The 16,853-nt window shown below is 39.1% G+C and overlaps 1 protein-coding gene across 1 annotated transcript in view; it reads right to left on the reverse strand.

Annotated features, from left to right (window-relative positions):
* Positions 1-16,853, reverse strand: part of LOC309719019 (transmembrane protein 132C) — a 305,935-nt gene that overhangs the window by 200,326 nt on the left and 88,756 nt on the right. The window contains exon 2 of the mRNA XM_082554778.1: positions 127-545. Coding sequence (XP_082410904.1) covers positions 127-545 — 419 coding nt within the window. The remainder of the gene's footprint in view (positions 1-126; positions 546-16,853) is intronic.

Here is a 16,853-nt window from a genome sequence, read left to right on the forward strand (position 1 = left end):
AATTACCAAATGATGTAACTAGTGCTTCTTGATTCTTGAATGGGTAAGTGTATTGTATGTGAAGCCTCAAAGTTAAGTCAGTATATGTTTGAAAAAACATATAAACAATATAAAACAATACAATACCTGTATCCAGGGCCTTGTTGATCCCACTTTAGGCACAACTACCTGACCTTTGACCTTCCAGTTCAACGTCACACGGTTTGTTGAAAGGAGCAGGTGTGGTGGTGGACCTTGAAGCAATTCCACAGGGATTGGCTGCTCAGTGCTCAGATTTCCATAACTGCAGTTTACACTTGGCAGAGAGTGTGGGGCAGAAATGCCTGGTTCTAGCTGGTGGAGAAAGAATGGCTCAGTCCGTGATGATAGGCTGCCATTTCGCATAACCTCCTGATTGGCTTCTCGCAGGAAGAAGGCGGAATCAGCACCACTTAGTTGGCATTGGACAGGGAGGTAGGTGGGAAGAGAGGAGGAGAAGTGGGACTGGGAGATGTCCGGCCCTCCGCCTGGTCCACCGCCTGCTGCTACTGAGGGGCTGTCAGACACTGATGAGAGATGGGTGATAAATGAGGAAAATGAGAAATAAGGAGAAAAAAGCATAAGAGAAAAAGGATGGAGACAAGAAAAATGAAAAGAAAATAATTAACAACATTAGAATTATAAAAACACTCCTTTCATTAAACAAATATCTAATGTTTACTGTTTACAGCCTCAGTTTTTACAGAAATCCAAAGCAGCTAATCATCTGCCAACATAAATTCAAGTATTTAAATGCAAGGCTGACTGGGCTGTGTTATCTATTCATTTTTACATATACTGATATAAACATATGCACACATCAATTAGCTTTTCTAAATAAATCATACGTGTTAAAAACCACCAACACAGATCAAAATACACTGTATTTCTCTATAGTTTCTTTACAAGGCAAAATATGTGCGAACACATTAGCTCACAGTTTTATATATTAGTGTTAGACTGAGCATCACAGGTTACATTAATGCATCGCTGTTTTTCATCCCTATTCTAAAGGCCTTACACAGGCATATATCAAAAATGACATATTGCTCCTTTGCAGTTTATTTCCATATATTTACATTCAATTTTTATCCATCTTCCAGCATATTTGCCAGACATTTCATAAACATTGGGAGTTTGTAGCCTCAGATTACTGTGGTTTTGATGCAGTATCTCAGTTCCAAAGAGGGCAAGGAATTCTGATGAAAGCACTGTTGGGAATGCACTGAAGCACAGAATTGATCACTTACTGTAACCTGTTTAATTGTGAAGCTAAATGCCCCCACCATAAATATTTCATTATGTTACAGCTTAGTAAAGTCAAGGAAGAGAATGGTTCTTTTTTTAAGCTAGCTTTGGTCTTCGGTTACAGTACCATAAATGTTGCCAGAGATTCAGATGTATGCACGTAATGCCCTGGAAACTTATTTTGGTAAACACCTGCTTACCAGCTGCTTACTACAAAAGAACTTTTTCACCAAATGTTAAAATAGTTTTGCTTATACTGTACAGGGTATTTCAAAATATTTTAATTTCACTATATTCTGTGATTCTTATTATTTATTTCTGGTGTAAAGTGGATATTGCACACTTTAAGAAAGGTGCCTCCTTCTTTCCATCAATTCGGATTTAGCAGGATTGAGTAGGGTGACAGCAGTGTGTTTTATTGTCTGTTTAAGCTAAGCTTTGGCAGGTTAGCAATATATGTAAAATAAAAGTTACGTTTGATTTGCTATCAATATATACTAATGTTTATCCATTTTTAAAAGATAATTAAAAAAAAAAATTTGAACCTACTTACGAAAGTTTTATGCCTATAGTGCAGTGTTTTTGTAGTGATGGCAGGTCCTGATGATAACAATAAGCATACTGTGGAAACTATCATGAATGAATAACCTACAAGGCAACCTACTATGGTAAAAACACCAAAAAAAGAATAAATTATTACATTTCCCTATACACACGTACAAAAAAACAAAAAAAACCCACACACAGATGGATTTCCATTGAACCCAAGCTGGCATAAACAAAAGACACACATAATGCATTTGGTGTGTGTGGAAATGTGTGTGCATTTTGTGTCCTAGGGAAGCGAAGTGTGAAAATATAATGAGGGTGGGACAGCGTAGCGCTGTCTGGGGCAAGTCATACCGAGGCGACTACACAGAAAAAATAATAGCACAGAAATAAAGTGATACCTCAGTGAAACATGAATAAGCAGGCTGGTTTGGTTATGGTGCGTGGGCACATAGGGAACAGTTTAAAGGGAGAGAGACAAGCAGAGGGAAAAGAGAACAGTAAGAGAGCAATAGAATAAAGGGAAGAAGACTGAAGTAGAGGAAGATGACTAAACACAAGAAAAGAGAAAAATAAAAAAATGATAAAGACAAAAACTGAAACATTTCTGGAAAAATGAGCAGACAAAGCATTTGACTGATTGAAGATGCTAATATGCTTTACATTACACTTCACCACAAAATCTTGTATCAGGTCAGTTTAGAACAGATGGATACTTTTCTGTATCACTAAAGCTTTGGAGTGAAGCTTAATATGGCTGCTACCAAATTAAAATCTGTAGAGAAAAATAATTCTAAAACTATAACTTTTTCTCAAATTCATAATGGTTATGACTTTGTATTACTGTACAATCTCAAACTGAAGTTCTGTCCCTAAAAATCTACCCTCTATTGGTTACTCTCTTTATTCTTCATCTGATGATGGTGCCATGTTTTCTCACTGTGCCTCCAGCGTTTCCTCCCTTCAGGCATGTGGAATTAATTGTGGATTGAATAGTGGGTAAGACTGGAAATTGTTATTAATATGCAAGTCAGGTAGATGACTGGATAAAATTAAAAACAAATAGATATAATTATATATAAAATTAACTTAGCAAAGTAACATAAGGAATGTAAAGCAACAAAGCAGTAAAATCTGCAAACTGATTATTTTGTTGATGTAACAGTGCTTCTTGGCAATGAATATTATACTACTGAAAAGTCTGTTTACTGTATATCCCCTTAAATTTGGAGATGATTCTAAGGCTCACTCCAAATAATGCTGCAACTTCATTTTGCACAATACCAAGTCAGGCAAATGTGGCGTGCTTGTCACCAAGCACCTAATGTCTGATGGTATACTGCCAAGAGGTACTGTTACAACATAAAAATAATCAGCCAAACACAAATTTCTCCACTTTCCTTTGCTTATTTTACAAAATAAAACATAAAATTAAAATATCTATCCATTTTATTCTGCTTATCTGCTGCCGGGTCTTGGGGGCAGCAACATGAGCAGAGAAGCCCAGACTTCCCTTTCCCCGGCCACCTACTCCAGCTTGTCTGGGGGATGCCAATGCATTCACAGGCCAACTGAGAGATATAATCTCTTCAGTATGCCCTGTGTCTGCCCCAGGGCCTCCTCCCACTGGGACATCTATCCCAGTTGGCCTTTCTCTAAAGGAAAGACCAACCACCCTTCCAAAAAAACTCATTTTTGGGGGAAAATGAGTTTATAACCTCTTTCTTTCGGTCACTAACCATAGGTGAGAAGATTGACATCTATGATGGACTGGTACAGTGTCTGCGTCACCACAGCCACAGCACCAATCCATCTGTTGATGTCCCACTCCCATGATCCCCTCACTCATGAATAAGGCCCCAAGATACTTAATCTCTTCTACTTGAGGCAATAACTCATCCCTGACCCTGAAGTTTTAGGCTGAGGACCATGGCCACAGACTTGGAGGTGCTGATTCTCCTTCCTGCTGCTTCACACTCAGCTGTAAAACACTCTAGTGCAAGGTGGAGGCCACCACCTGATGAAGCCAACAGAACCACATCATCTGTGAAAAGCAGATTCCCAAGTGGAAGCCTTCTGCCACTTGACTTCACCTAGAAATTCTGTCCTTAAATATACAAAAATATAAAAATTAAATATATCATACAAATTAGTGGGTACCCAGTTTCTTTTTTTACCTTTTAAAAAACAAAAACAAAAAAAAAAAGTCAGATCTTGCACCAATACATTAGGTATCACCAGAGGTTAAAGGTGGGTCTCTTTAGGCTTAAGACTCTTGTTGAGAGTACATTTGCAGTACCATAGATGGTACGTACCCACAGATACGCCTTAGTACCACTAAAGGTACAGTAAAATGCTTTATTTCTTGAGAGTACAGAAGAGTAGCAGAGGTTTCTGGCAGAACTGTTTCAAACGTACATGGAAAGGAGAAAGTCGGAAAACTGCCCTAACCCTGCAAACTTTGTCGAATATAGAACTTTATTGCTTACCCAACACCTTTTTCTTCAATATATTACAAACAATGCAGGAGATTTGACCTATTCAGTCTTGAGTCGTTGGCTGTGTAATGTAAGAGGCTTTTAGAATATGTAAAAATACTTATTTCATTGATCTTCAGTGCTTTGGTTTATTCCATAAAAAATAACCTATGAAGGTGATGTCATATTTATTACTTGATATGAAACTTCATGTAGTATTAGAGATCAACATTATGCCACATTATGCAGATTTATGGCTGCAGCATGGAGATAAGCACTTCATATTTTGATACCTATTATTCTTGGAGGTTGAGAGTCATTGGCGGAAAGAAGCTCCTTTGAAATGTACCTGCAGTTGGTTTTCTGATATAGCTCGAAATAATCATGTCTGGCAGATAGGTCATGTGGTCATATAATCAGTACATTTTCTTAGTAAGCTCCAGGTTTCCTTTTTCCTTATTCTTATTCTATCATTATGAGTACCTTTGAGGTGCATATTGCTGCATGTATGTCGTGTGTGTGTGTGTGTGTGTGTGTGTGTGTGTCCACAGGACTCTATGAAGCATATGTCCCAATCTAGGAAAGGGACCTTGGACAGCTGATAAACATACGTGCATGCAGAGCGTTTTCATGCAGACAAAAGTTGACCCTTGGATGGAGTCATTAACATCATCAAAATATGAGAAACAAATTGGGGGAAAAAAAGTTCCTTTGCATATTAATGTAATATTGTCCTATTTGCACTGTTGCACTGATCAATGTTTGATTGCAATGTGATTGGTAGCAGCCTTGCACCCCAAAAAACACAGCTTTGGGGGCAATTTAATAAACCCGAGTTACAAATTAAATAAATGCCAAAATACAGGAAATCTATATATTTTTTAAAGATGCATTGCTATAAAAAGGGCTTTCAGTGGAAAGAGACACACCATCAATTGGTGGCGCTATACAACAAGTCAGAGTTGGCCCTCTGTCATCCTTATACTGACATGCTATTGGCTACCTTTAAACCTGGCATGATCCTGATTCCCTGCCATCATTATTTGGCAACCATAAACCACAACAGGAGTCCATACCCACTGTGTCCTGCTGCACAGTTTGTCTTTGTGTGTGTGTGTATTTATGAGCACTCGAGTGTGCGTGTTTCATTCATGGGCATGCATGGTTAACTATGTGTATGTGTTTATATGACATTCAGAACTATCCCTGTCCCTTATTCATCTTTGTGCATGCATGATCATGATTAACAAAATGGTCATGAAGTATTAGTATAGATCATTCTGTGTCTCTCTGTGTAGAAAACTGGCCAGGGAGAAGGCCAGATGTACAGAGATTTGACAAGGCCCATCTGTGATCCTTCTTCCCCCTCTCAAAATGCCCATCCTGCTCTATTTCCAAGTACAAAGACACAAATTCAGCCAGTAATCAAAACACAGTGAAGCATGTAGGGCAGGAAAAGCGAGAAAGAAAGAAAGAAAGAAAGAAAGAAAGAAAGAGAGCAAGAGAAAAGCCAGATGGGTATGAGTGAAAAGGACAGATACCAAGATTTGACAATGTTATCAGCAGTGCCCGATATTGTGTTGGTTAAATATTGAGTCTGATTCTTAAATTTAATTAGAGAGAGGTGTACACATAAACACACACAGGCATACATGCACACAAAGACTATCTTTCATTGTCAGCCTTGTTTAAAAAAGTGCCGGTTACTGTGTGGATGAATGATGAATGTTTAGACAGCTTAGTAAAAGGCTAGAGTGTATATTAAAGTAAATTGTTATACATAAAAATGGAGGGAGAACTTTAATATGAAAACATTTTGAGATGCATAATCCATCTTTATGTATCTGATGTGATTCAGGGTTGCCATTCACTGCCAAAGCAGAATGTGTCAAATTGTTTTAAAATGTTGTTCCTGATTTACTATGGAATGGACTGGACTGGCTTCTACTTACTGACCACTCAAAACACACATTTACAAATTCATTGACTTATTCTACAAGAATGATTCTAAATAACGCTATGTACCCCATAACTGACTGGTAGAAAATTGCCAACATTGCTGTACACATTGAAGGATGTCCGCTTCAGTACCTCTTACATCTCAGTCTGAGGTGTAAAAAGGTGAACACAAATAGACAGCACATCTTCCTGTGGAGCACATCACCAAGTCAGAAAGAGGACTGCCTCGCATACTATGGCCTGTCTGTCAGGTACTCTGTAATCCACGAGATGGCGGATGTGTTTACTGCCATTTCCTGTAGGTTCTCGCTCAGTAGCTGGCTGAATGGTGTTAAATGCACCTGATCTTCACAAAGCAGCTGGTACTACCAAAATAGGAGCATGCTCTCTGCAGCATGTAGATTAATGTGTCATCCATTTACAGATTTGGTCTATTTGTTAACTGGAGATGTTTTCACCTGCAATTTCAAAATAACTCAAACTAGTCTCTCCAGCACCTTAATCAGATGTCATGTGATGGCACCTGGTCAATAGTTGTTAATGGTTCAGTAACACTACAGCAAAACTAGGATGGCAACCTCTTTGTGACTAAGAAAGATCGGTGTTTACCTGGTGATTACACTGATTTTTTTGCCTGCCAATTTGACCCAATTTGACTGCAAGCTGATAGCATTCTGAGTCTATTGCTGTTTTATTGCCATCTTGAACTATCAGAGTCACTTTGGTGGTTGGTTGGTCGCCCCTTTACATGTTCTCCAATCACAGTTTTTCCTGCTTGTGAGCTTATGACTCTCATGAGTGTGACTGTACCGCTGGGGTCTCAGTTTCTAACATGACGTTTTCCAAAACACTGGTATCTTCTCCTGCTTCAGGTTGCAGACAGGATGCAAATGTGAATCACAGACAGACAGCTAGCACAGGCCCTTAGAGCCCCTTGTCCTGATGTAGTTTCTCCAGATGTCTTGCAACCTCACTAGAAGTCAAAGTCAAGTAGGAGGTGGTTTATCACATGTGGGTAAGATCTCTTGGGGGTAAGCAAAAGAGAAAGGTAAATAATGGAAGGTATTGGGGGGTTGTGTGGAACTTAGTGTGTGTGTGATGGAGGAGGCAGCACAGGCCTTTGAACTAAACTTGCTGAAGATATTGTTTAGCTCATTTGCTCTCTCCAGGATGCCCGTGCTCGTCTCTCTGTCCACTTGAACCCAATGATTTTATTAATTCCACTCCACATACCCTTCATGTTGTTCTGCTAAAGTTTGCCCTCCAGCCTCCACCTGTAGGAGTTTTTGCATTTCCTCCGTTTCACCCTTAGGTCATTCTACACCCTTTTCAGTTCTTTTCTGTCCCCAGACCTTGAGGCTTTTTTTCCCCTTTTTCTTTCTTTTTTATATTAAGTAGTTCTTTCAGGTCACTAGCAATCTGCGGTTTGTTGTTCACAAAACAGCATACAGTGTTAGCTGGTAAGATGGTATTTTCACAGAATGTGATATACACTGTGATGCAGCCAGCATCACTTGTGAAATCCGTCAATGCTGCAATTCCCTGATTTAATTGCTTCAATTTTCTATCCTGTAACAACTCTTAGGGTTACAATGTATGATGTAGTAGTAGATGTAGTACTTTGTATTCTCTGGTGGCAAAATTAAAATACTATTGAAAAGCTGATAGGATTCTTGTCTTGTGACCACAGGAGAAAACCATGCTACCCAATTACCGTTACTTGCAATTTCCATTCATGTGTGACAGTCATCAGCCAACTAATTCTGTCAAGTTCCCTCTATGGTCTCAATCTTCTGTTCCTCTTTGCCAGTCTTACCATTGTTGTTATCGTGTGTGTGCTTTTGTCTCTTTTTGTTCTAGACTTAAACAAAAAAGTATACGTTATAAATTTTTAGGCATGGCTAGCAAAGTAGTTGTGATTTTATTAAAACGTTAATATTTCTAATAAAGCAGTTACATATTTTGGAATTGTTAAAATCCACCAAATGTCCAAATTTAAGTGTTTGATAAAAGCATCAAAACATCAGGTTGCTTTTGCTTCATTCAGTGCAGACACAACACGGGAAAGAAAATCTATCATGGTAGAATTTTTTGAAAAGAATGAACTCCATTGATCACACAGATGGCACACTATCTGAGAGAGTGAGACGGAAAGAAATACGGAGACTGAAAGAGCTGCAGACACATACAGCGAGATAAATAGAGATGGTGTGAGTTATGGAAGAAAGGAAGGAAAGAGTGGTTAAGGAGAAGAGATAACAGGGAGAACGAGGATGGAGGGGATGAGAGAGGGATGAGTTTTCTATTTCTGAGCAGCCCATTCATCATGAGCATAGAGTTTATTTTGGTGGTCTCTCTATCTCTTTTTCTCTTGCTGTCTGTCCCTCCTTATACTGTCCTGCGTGATCTCTTATCGCTAGTATTAATGATACTTTTAATCTTCTAGGGGAACTCCATTGGTTGTAATGGTTAATGTAGCTGTAATTGTCATAGGCACAACTGATCGACATGTGAAAAGTTGTAAAAGGTCTTCTGTGGCTGTGGAGAAACAATGGCCAAGAAATAATCTCTGATGATGTCATCAGAATCAGAATACTTTAATAATCCCTAAGGAAATTCTGACTATCTGAACTGGATCTGGAAGACAAACCATATATTATAAAACAGGGCTGTAGTATTAGTTGTAAAAAGCTGTAGAAAGACCCCTCCAAAGCCAAAGGATCTAATAAAACTTTTACTAGTTGGGAATTTGGATCGTCAGTTAACTTCAATAAATTGCCCTTGGGTTTTTGCATCTCTGATGTGCTTTACTAGCATGCACTTTAATTTACTTTTCTTTAAGTATAGAACTAGATTTAAAGGGCTTTTGTTTTTAGTTACTGTTTTGTTTAGGCATCGAAACTCTTGTCGCTTGTCCTGCAGAAAAACAAGATATTATTTCAGGTCAGTTGCCTCACACTTATACAACAGATGATTTTTCTGTTTTTGAAGTTCTCATTTTGAGTGGTTTAAACTATGTCTAAATGTGCTCAATGCCAGACCCAAGTAATGTTAAAAGCTGGAATTTATCCTAATGTGACAAGTTTAGTTATTGGAGTGGACTTCCTTTTCTTATGGCCTGAGAGTCTTTTTGACCTGCAAAGTGTTTAGTGATAATATGTCAAACAGGATTAAGTCTATAGAACTTATGCATTAGGTGTGACTTTCACTTTCTGGCAACTATTGGAGTATCTTAGCAATGCATTTCTGCATTTCTACGGATAAGATTTGTGCAGAGCAAAAGAAACAGTCAGAAGACAGGGATTGGTGAGAGGGATAGATGATGAGGTGTAGATGCAATTTATCCTGTCAGGTACCAGATTTGAATCAGCACCTCCAAGTTTGTGGCGATGGTCCTCAGCTGGTAAAGGGTGGAGTGCCCACTCTGGGTCAGGGATGAGTTACTGCCCCAAGAGGAGGAGATTTAGTATCTCGGAGTCTTGTTCACAAGTGAGGGGAGAATGGAGCAGGAGATCAACAGACGGATTGGTGCTGCGGCTGCAGTGATGTGGGTGCTGTACAGGTCTGTTGTGGTGAAGCGAGAGCTGAGGGTTAAAGCGAAGCTCACAGTTTACCGGTTGATCTACACCCCTTTGGGTAGCTTTAGGTAGTGACCAAAAGATTGAGATCACAGATACAAGAAGCAAAAGCGAGTTTTTTTCCAAAGAGTGGCTGGCTTCTCCCTTAGAGATAGGGAAAGGAGTTCAGCCGTCCAGGAGGGGCTCAGAGTAGAGCCCCCTAACCCTGCTCCTCTACATCGAAAGGAGCCAGTTGAGGTGGTTCGGACATCTGACAAGGATGCCTCTTGGGTGTCTCCTGGGTGAGGTGTTCCAGGTATGTCCCACCGGTAGGAGGCCCATCCAGGACATGCTGGAGAGATTCTATCTCTTGGCTGGCCTGGGAACGCCTTGGTGTTCCCCCAGACAAGCTGGAGGAGATGCCCAGGGAGAGCAAGGTCTGGACTTCTCAGCTTAGACTACTGCCACCACAACCCAGCCCCAGAAAAGTGGAAAAGGAAGGAAGGAAAGATGGATGGATGTCCCAGATCACTCAAAAAGACTAGCCAGCATACACAATATTATTTTTAAAAAATAATATTGCTATATGCAAATGTTTAAATGGAAAGATAATCAATTAAACTATTGTGATAACTTTGAAAGTCATTCATTTTTTTTAAAAGTGCAGGCTGCTGTCCTAACTTGTCCATTTGTAGTTGTACTGATTGTTTTTGCAGGTGTACCCATAGAAACAAACACCTTTAAAACACAATATTGTGGGGTTGTTGGTAGAGATGGACCGATCCGATATTACGTATCGGTATCGGTCCGATACTGACCTACATTACTGGATCGGATATCGGAGAAAAATAAAAAATGTAATCCGATCCATTAAATATCACGAAAGCACCTCACAAAACTTGCAACACGCCGTAACTCACCTCAGAACGTATGCATCAGGTGATAGAGCAGCTGTGGCATGCAGGACCTGTCGGTGGTCTGGATAGCATGTGGAGCTTCGCTAGCAACCTGGCATTTCATCTCCGACAAAGTTATCCCCGAGAGAAGTAAAGCAAGTGTGTAAGTCCATCTCTGAATGTTTGTAAAGCATTCCTGCGTTAAGCTTAACAAGCGACTGCCTCTCGCTCTCCTGCTGCTACTTCAATCGTGAAACTGCTAATGATCAGCTGATCGGCTTTTCTGTCGCGAGTCTGTCTCTCGTTTGTTTTTGGTCCACTTTGCGCCAGAAAGAGCAAACCAGCGGCTGAACAACAGCAGCACGTTTAAGCTTGATAAGCTGTTGTTAGAATTTATTTAATATTAATTTCTACACCAGGATCTTTTTCTACGTAGCTGACGGCTAGTAACTGTGCAGGGGCGGATCTAGCAAAGTTTAGCCAGGGGGGCCGATAGGGCATTAACTGGGAAAAGGGGGCACAAAAACATACTTTTCTTTCTTATTCTCATTTAAAATGTCTAGCTTTTAATAAATAATTATCTGACACCCAAAGTTTTAATTTGATGTAAAATGAATAGAAGTCAATTACTGTACATAGTGACTATTAAGTCTAATATATATATACCCTAGTAAGCTATAGTACTTTTTACTTTGGGAAGGTACCATCTGTGCAGTCTGCAATTTTGTTGAAGAAAGATGTTGAATCTATTTAATATTTCTTGAAAAATAATTGATTTCTGTGCATTTTTTTTCACACTGCATCAAATTAAGGTTGATTACGTTGATTAAGCATCATGAGGTGGAGTGTGAGGGGTGGTTCCCTATTTTTTATTTATTTATTTTTGTTGTTGCTGGGAGTTGAAACCCTATTAGTTAGGTTGCTTAATATTTACGCTAAGTACTCTTTAAAATACCAGAATAGGGAGGATGGTGTAGGTTTAAGTTTATTAGATTGATCAGTATTGCTGAACTATGAAATATTTTTTTTTGCATACAGGTATAACAGAATAGCTTTAGTGTAGTTGTTGTTTTAAACTTGAGTATGAACTTGCAGACTTGCAAAATGCAGCAAGATATTTTAAAAAACAGTTTTGTTGATTAAAAAACACTATATCGGATTCATATCGGTATCGGCAGATATCCAAATTTATGATATCGGTATCGGTATCGGACATAAAAAAGTGGTATCGTGCCATCTCTAGTTGTTGGTCAATCAAATGTTTTTGTATTTTGCAGTTTGGATATCTTTCCTTCAAGATGGTCATAGGTGCCCACACCCTCAACATCTGCACATAGTATTAGCCTACCACAGGTAGCAGGCTACCCCAAACACTGTTTTTTACATGAACAAGGTGGTCGTGGATAGAGTCATATTCCTGCCTTGAATTATTGCTTCAGTCCACCCTCTTTTTTATTGTGATTAAGTTACCTTTCAGTTTGTCCTTGCCCGTTGGTGTGTTTGCTGAATTTGTCTACCCCACAATTTTCAAACACACCCATGCACACCACCTGTTGATTGATGTCCCTGTCATAGGATCAGTGGAGTCACATTTCCCCAGGTATGGTCTGACTACTATCTCTTTCCACCACCACTAATCCCTTTCCCTACCCTTCCATCCAACTTGCTTGGATCCAGTAACCCCCTTTCACTTTCTGCCTGCTTCTTTTTTATTTGCTTACTTTTTTTAAATCCTGTATACCTCCCAGCATCACTTTTCTCCTCTCCTCAGTTTGTTTTCATGTTCCTCTGTCTTTGTCATTAGCCCTTTTTATAGACATTCTCACAAGATCCATAGTATAAGATTATAATAGAATTCATCTTGCCAGGCTTTAAGATATGCAGCCAATTCACAGTAACAAAAAAAGTTAGTTTACATAAATAAACAGAAGGTTCAACCAATCGCCTTTACTTTTTTGAAGGGATCTGTCCTTTTCCAAGCTTTTTCCAGGGACTACTTCTCAGATACTTCTGTAAACAATCCAGTATCATGACAAAACGTCGGTCCAACTTGTCCATTTCACACTTTGCCTCTCTGGAGCGCGAAATGGACACGCATGCAGACATTGTAGTAAACTGCAGGACCAACAGACGGAGATATTTTATATCAAGCCAACATTTAAAAAAAAATCACGGGTAAGCATTTAAACAGACATTGCTAACACATTTACATATAAATATATATACTGTATTTATTAGTTTCTAGCGATTAAGAATCCTGGAATGTACTTCATACGTTCCTTGGTCCCTAACGACTTCTTGGATTTAAATATATTATCTCCCCCTGCTGGTACTGAAACTTCAGCATGCGTGTCCATTTTAAGCTTTGGCGTGATATCAGATGGCTGTGAAATAGCCAATACAATGTTTTATGGCCTACTTATGGTCACTGCATTGGTCAAGTCTTATGCACTGATGTCATCATAGCATTTATGTCAGTGGTGAGAACTTGCCAAACAATATTCTGCAATATTTCCATGAAGTATGTGTCACCACTCAGACAAAACCTCCACATCAGCTCTGGTGTAGGAGGAGAAGTAGCCGAAATCAGAAGCAAAGAAATTGTGGAGATTTTTTTCCAGGTTTTCTACAAACAAAATTGCATCTTTTCAAGCTGTCATAACATCTCCCTTTGTACAATCTGTAATTCTCTGAGCCTTTGTTTAGTTACATTGAAATAGCAGCAAAAACGGACAACAGTGCTTTCAATGAGACTGCATCACCTTAGCCAGAAATTGAGAGGTGCATAACAAGCTGAAATAACACCAAAACAGGTCCAGCAGTTGTATTGTCACCTTTAGTTTGCACTACCAGGGAGGAAGACAACAGCGGCTATAAAATGGCCTTCAGGTTAGAAAAGAGATAGATAGCAGGAGAAAGACTGATTCTGTCATATGTGGGTTAATCATCATAACATAACCAAGCCTTATTACATTTTTTCTGTTAGTTTTACAACAGGGAATATTATTTTCCAAATACTAATAAGGTACTACTATACATACTACTGTGTGAAGTCTACATGGTGTATTTGGGTGTATTTGACTGTTGTGAAAGCTGTGGTTATCATGGTATCTGCAGTTCTCAGTAGATGACTGGTCAAAGTTGAACTGAAATACAACTTAGCCACCATTCTCTTCCATGTTCATAAAGCATGTTCCACTCTCACTATACTTACACAGTCACCCTTCTCCAATTTCCTTATCAATTTCCTTCACTCTGTACAGCCAGCCTCTCCTTGAGGAGTAAGAGAAACAGGGCGAGATTGAGTGAATGAAAGATTCAGTGAAGGATGGATAAGATGATGGGAAGAGGACTTTGGGAATTGTGAATGTAAATTTTGTGACAGTCATGCCAGAGAATTTATTTTTCTGTGCATGTTTGTGGGTTTTTGCCTGCTTGTGTGAAAGGTGTGGGGGCTGCTGGTTGCAGGTGGGCAGTGGATTGATTTGGGGGTGGTCTATGGGTGGTGTGTGTGTGTGTGTGTGTGTGTGTGTGTGTGTGTGGCGTGGGGGGGGGATATTCTGTCTTTCACACTGTAAATGTGAGTGTGTGGAATAAGAAGCGGGAAGGTGTGACGAGCAATTTCAAATGGTCACCCTACAACTGAAAAAGAGAAATTGAGGAAAATAAAGAAAGGACCTCTTAGAAAGGAAGTCAGCAGCACCAACGGCAATTGAGGAAAGGCATGTAGGAAATCCAAGACTCATTCTGACTTACATTCCCACACACAAGGTATCGAAACTACCAGATGCTATGTCTGTTAATAAATTATAAATATTATCTAGGAAATACACTGTACATTGGGTCGATGTTTATTGGGCCTATGGACTCCTTATATGAACAGTATTTTTTTCTAATAAAGTTAATGTGTGCATGTTCTCCAAGTGGGAAGATGGACTGCCATCTTTCCTTCAGGAAAAACTGAAAAACACTTATAACAGGCAGTAAAACAGTAATTCCCAAATACACAGTGGATCAGTGTGCTTTGAACAACCAATTTCATTTCAGATGGGCATTTCTTATTGAACAGTGGCAAGTATTTGTCTGTAGTAGCAGATATAAAAAATTAAAGCAAATGGTTTATTCAACCACAGTGGGAAACCCAGGCTTATTCAAGGATATGGTGTGGTTTAAAGTTGTCTGAGCTACTGTAATGAGCTTCTAAGACAGGTGGCAGAGATAGCATACGAGCAGATAAATGAACTGTTCATTTTGGTGGTTCTTTTGTTTAGAGATGGCACGATACCACTTTTTTATGTCCGATACCGATACCGATATCATGAATTTGGATATCTGCCGATACCGATATGAATCCGATATAGTGTGTTTTTTAATCAATAAAACTGTTTTTTAATATCTTGCTGCATTTTGTATAAGTTCATAGTCAAGTTTAAATAAACAACAGCACTAAAGCTATTCTGTTATACCTGTGTGTAAAAAGTACACTGCGCCCAAAATATTTCATAGTTCAGCAACACTGATCAATCTAATAAACTTAAACCTGCTCCATCCTTCCTATTCTGGTATTTTAAAGAGTACTTAGCAGAAATATTAAGCAACCTAACTAATAGGGTTGCAAACTACCAGCAAAAAAAAAAAAAAAAAATAGGGAACCACCCTCCACCCTCCACTTTGTGATGCTTAATCGATGTAATCAACTTTAATTTGATGCAGTGTGAAAAAAAAATGCACAGAAATAAATTATTTTTTCAAGAATAATTAAATAGATTCAACATCTTTCTTCAACAGAATTGCAGACTGCACAGATGGTACTTTCCCAAAGGAAAAAGTACTATAGCTTACTAGGGTATATTAGACTTAACAGTTACTATATACAGTAATGGACTTCTATACATTTTACATCAGATTAAAACTTTGGGTGTAAGATTCAGATAATTATTTATTAAAAGCTAGACATTTTAAATGAGAATAAGAAAGAAAAGTATGTCTTTGTGCCCCCTTTTCCCTGTTAATGCCCTATCGGCCCCCTTGGCTAAACTTTGCTAGATCCGCCCCTGCACAGTTACCAGCCGTCAGCTGCGTAGAAAAAGATCCTGGTGTAGAAAGTAATATTAAATGAATTCTAACAACAGCTTATCAAGCTTAAACGTGCTTCTGTTGTTCAGCCGCTGGTTTCCTCTTTCTGGTGCAAAGTGGGCCAAAAACAAACAAGAGAGACGGAGTCGCGACAGAAAAGCCGATCAGCTGATCATTAAGCAGTTTCATGAAGTAGCGGCAGGAGAGAGAGAGAGAGAGAGAGAGGCACTTGCTCCATATATCAGTTGTTAAGCTTAACGTGGGAATGCTTTACAAACATTCAGAGAGGAACTTACACACTTGCTTTACTTCTCTCTGGGATAACTTCCTCGGAGATGAAATGCTGGTTTGGTAGCGAGACTACAAATACACACAGCCGCTGTATCACGTGACCACACTGCTCCAACGTGCTACGGTTATGAGACGAGTTACGCCATGTCGCAAGTTTTGTGATGTGCTTTTTTGATATTTAATGGATCGATCCAGTAATTTAGGTCAGTATCGGACCGATACCGATACGTAATATCGGATCGGTCCATCTCTACTTTTGTTTACTTGAAACAAGCTGTACAATAATACAAAACTGATTTGGTTTTTTCACCTGTAGAGTTTCCAAATTACGGAAGCCAGTTAGCGTGATAAACAAATAAAGTAAAAGTTGTTTCAAGCAAAACAGAGCTATGAAGAAAAGCGTCTGTGTGTGTCAGGCCAGGATCTTCTGGCTGTGAATATAAGAAAGGGATAAATCCATTGGGCCTTGGTGCCATTCAATTCTATCCTTCAGTGGTCCACAGTCAGTGAGCCAACTTGTAAAAGCTGCTTATAAAAGAGCTAAAGGACTTGCAGCATCAACTGACTTAATGGACCAATAGGAACAAAGTAGCAAGGGAGAGTAGAGGATAAGAGTGGATTGGAGAAGAAAAGAGAGGAAAGGAGAGCAGAGCAGACCTTTGACAAACCCATCATTGGTTACATTTTTCAATTTACAAACATAACTAAGAGGAAAGTTTAACTTAATTACAATCTACTACCAAACCCAACGACTATCTGACATGCACACAAGAAAAAATATG

This window comes from Aulonocara stuartgranti, assembly GCF_965226115.1.
Source record: "Aulonocara stuartgranti genome assembly, chromosome: 12".
NCBI classification, from domain to species: domain Eukaryota; kingdom Metazoa; phylum Chordata; class Actinopteri; order Cichliformes; family Cichlidae; genus Aulonocara; species Aulonocara stuartgranti.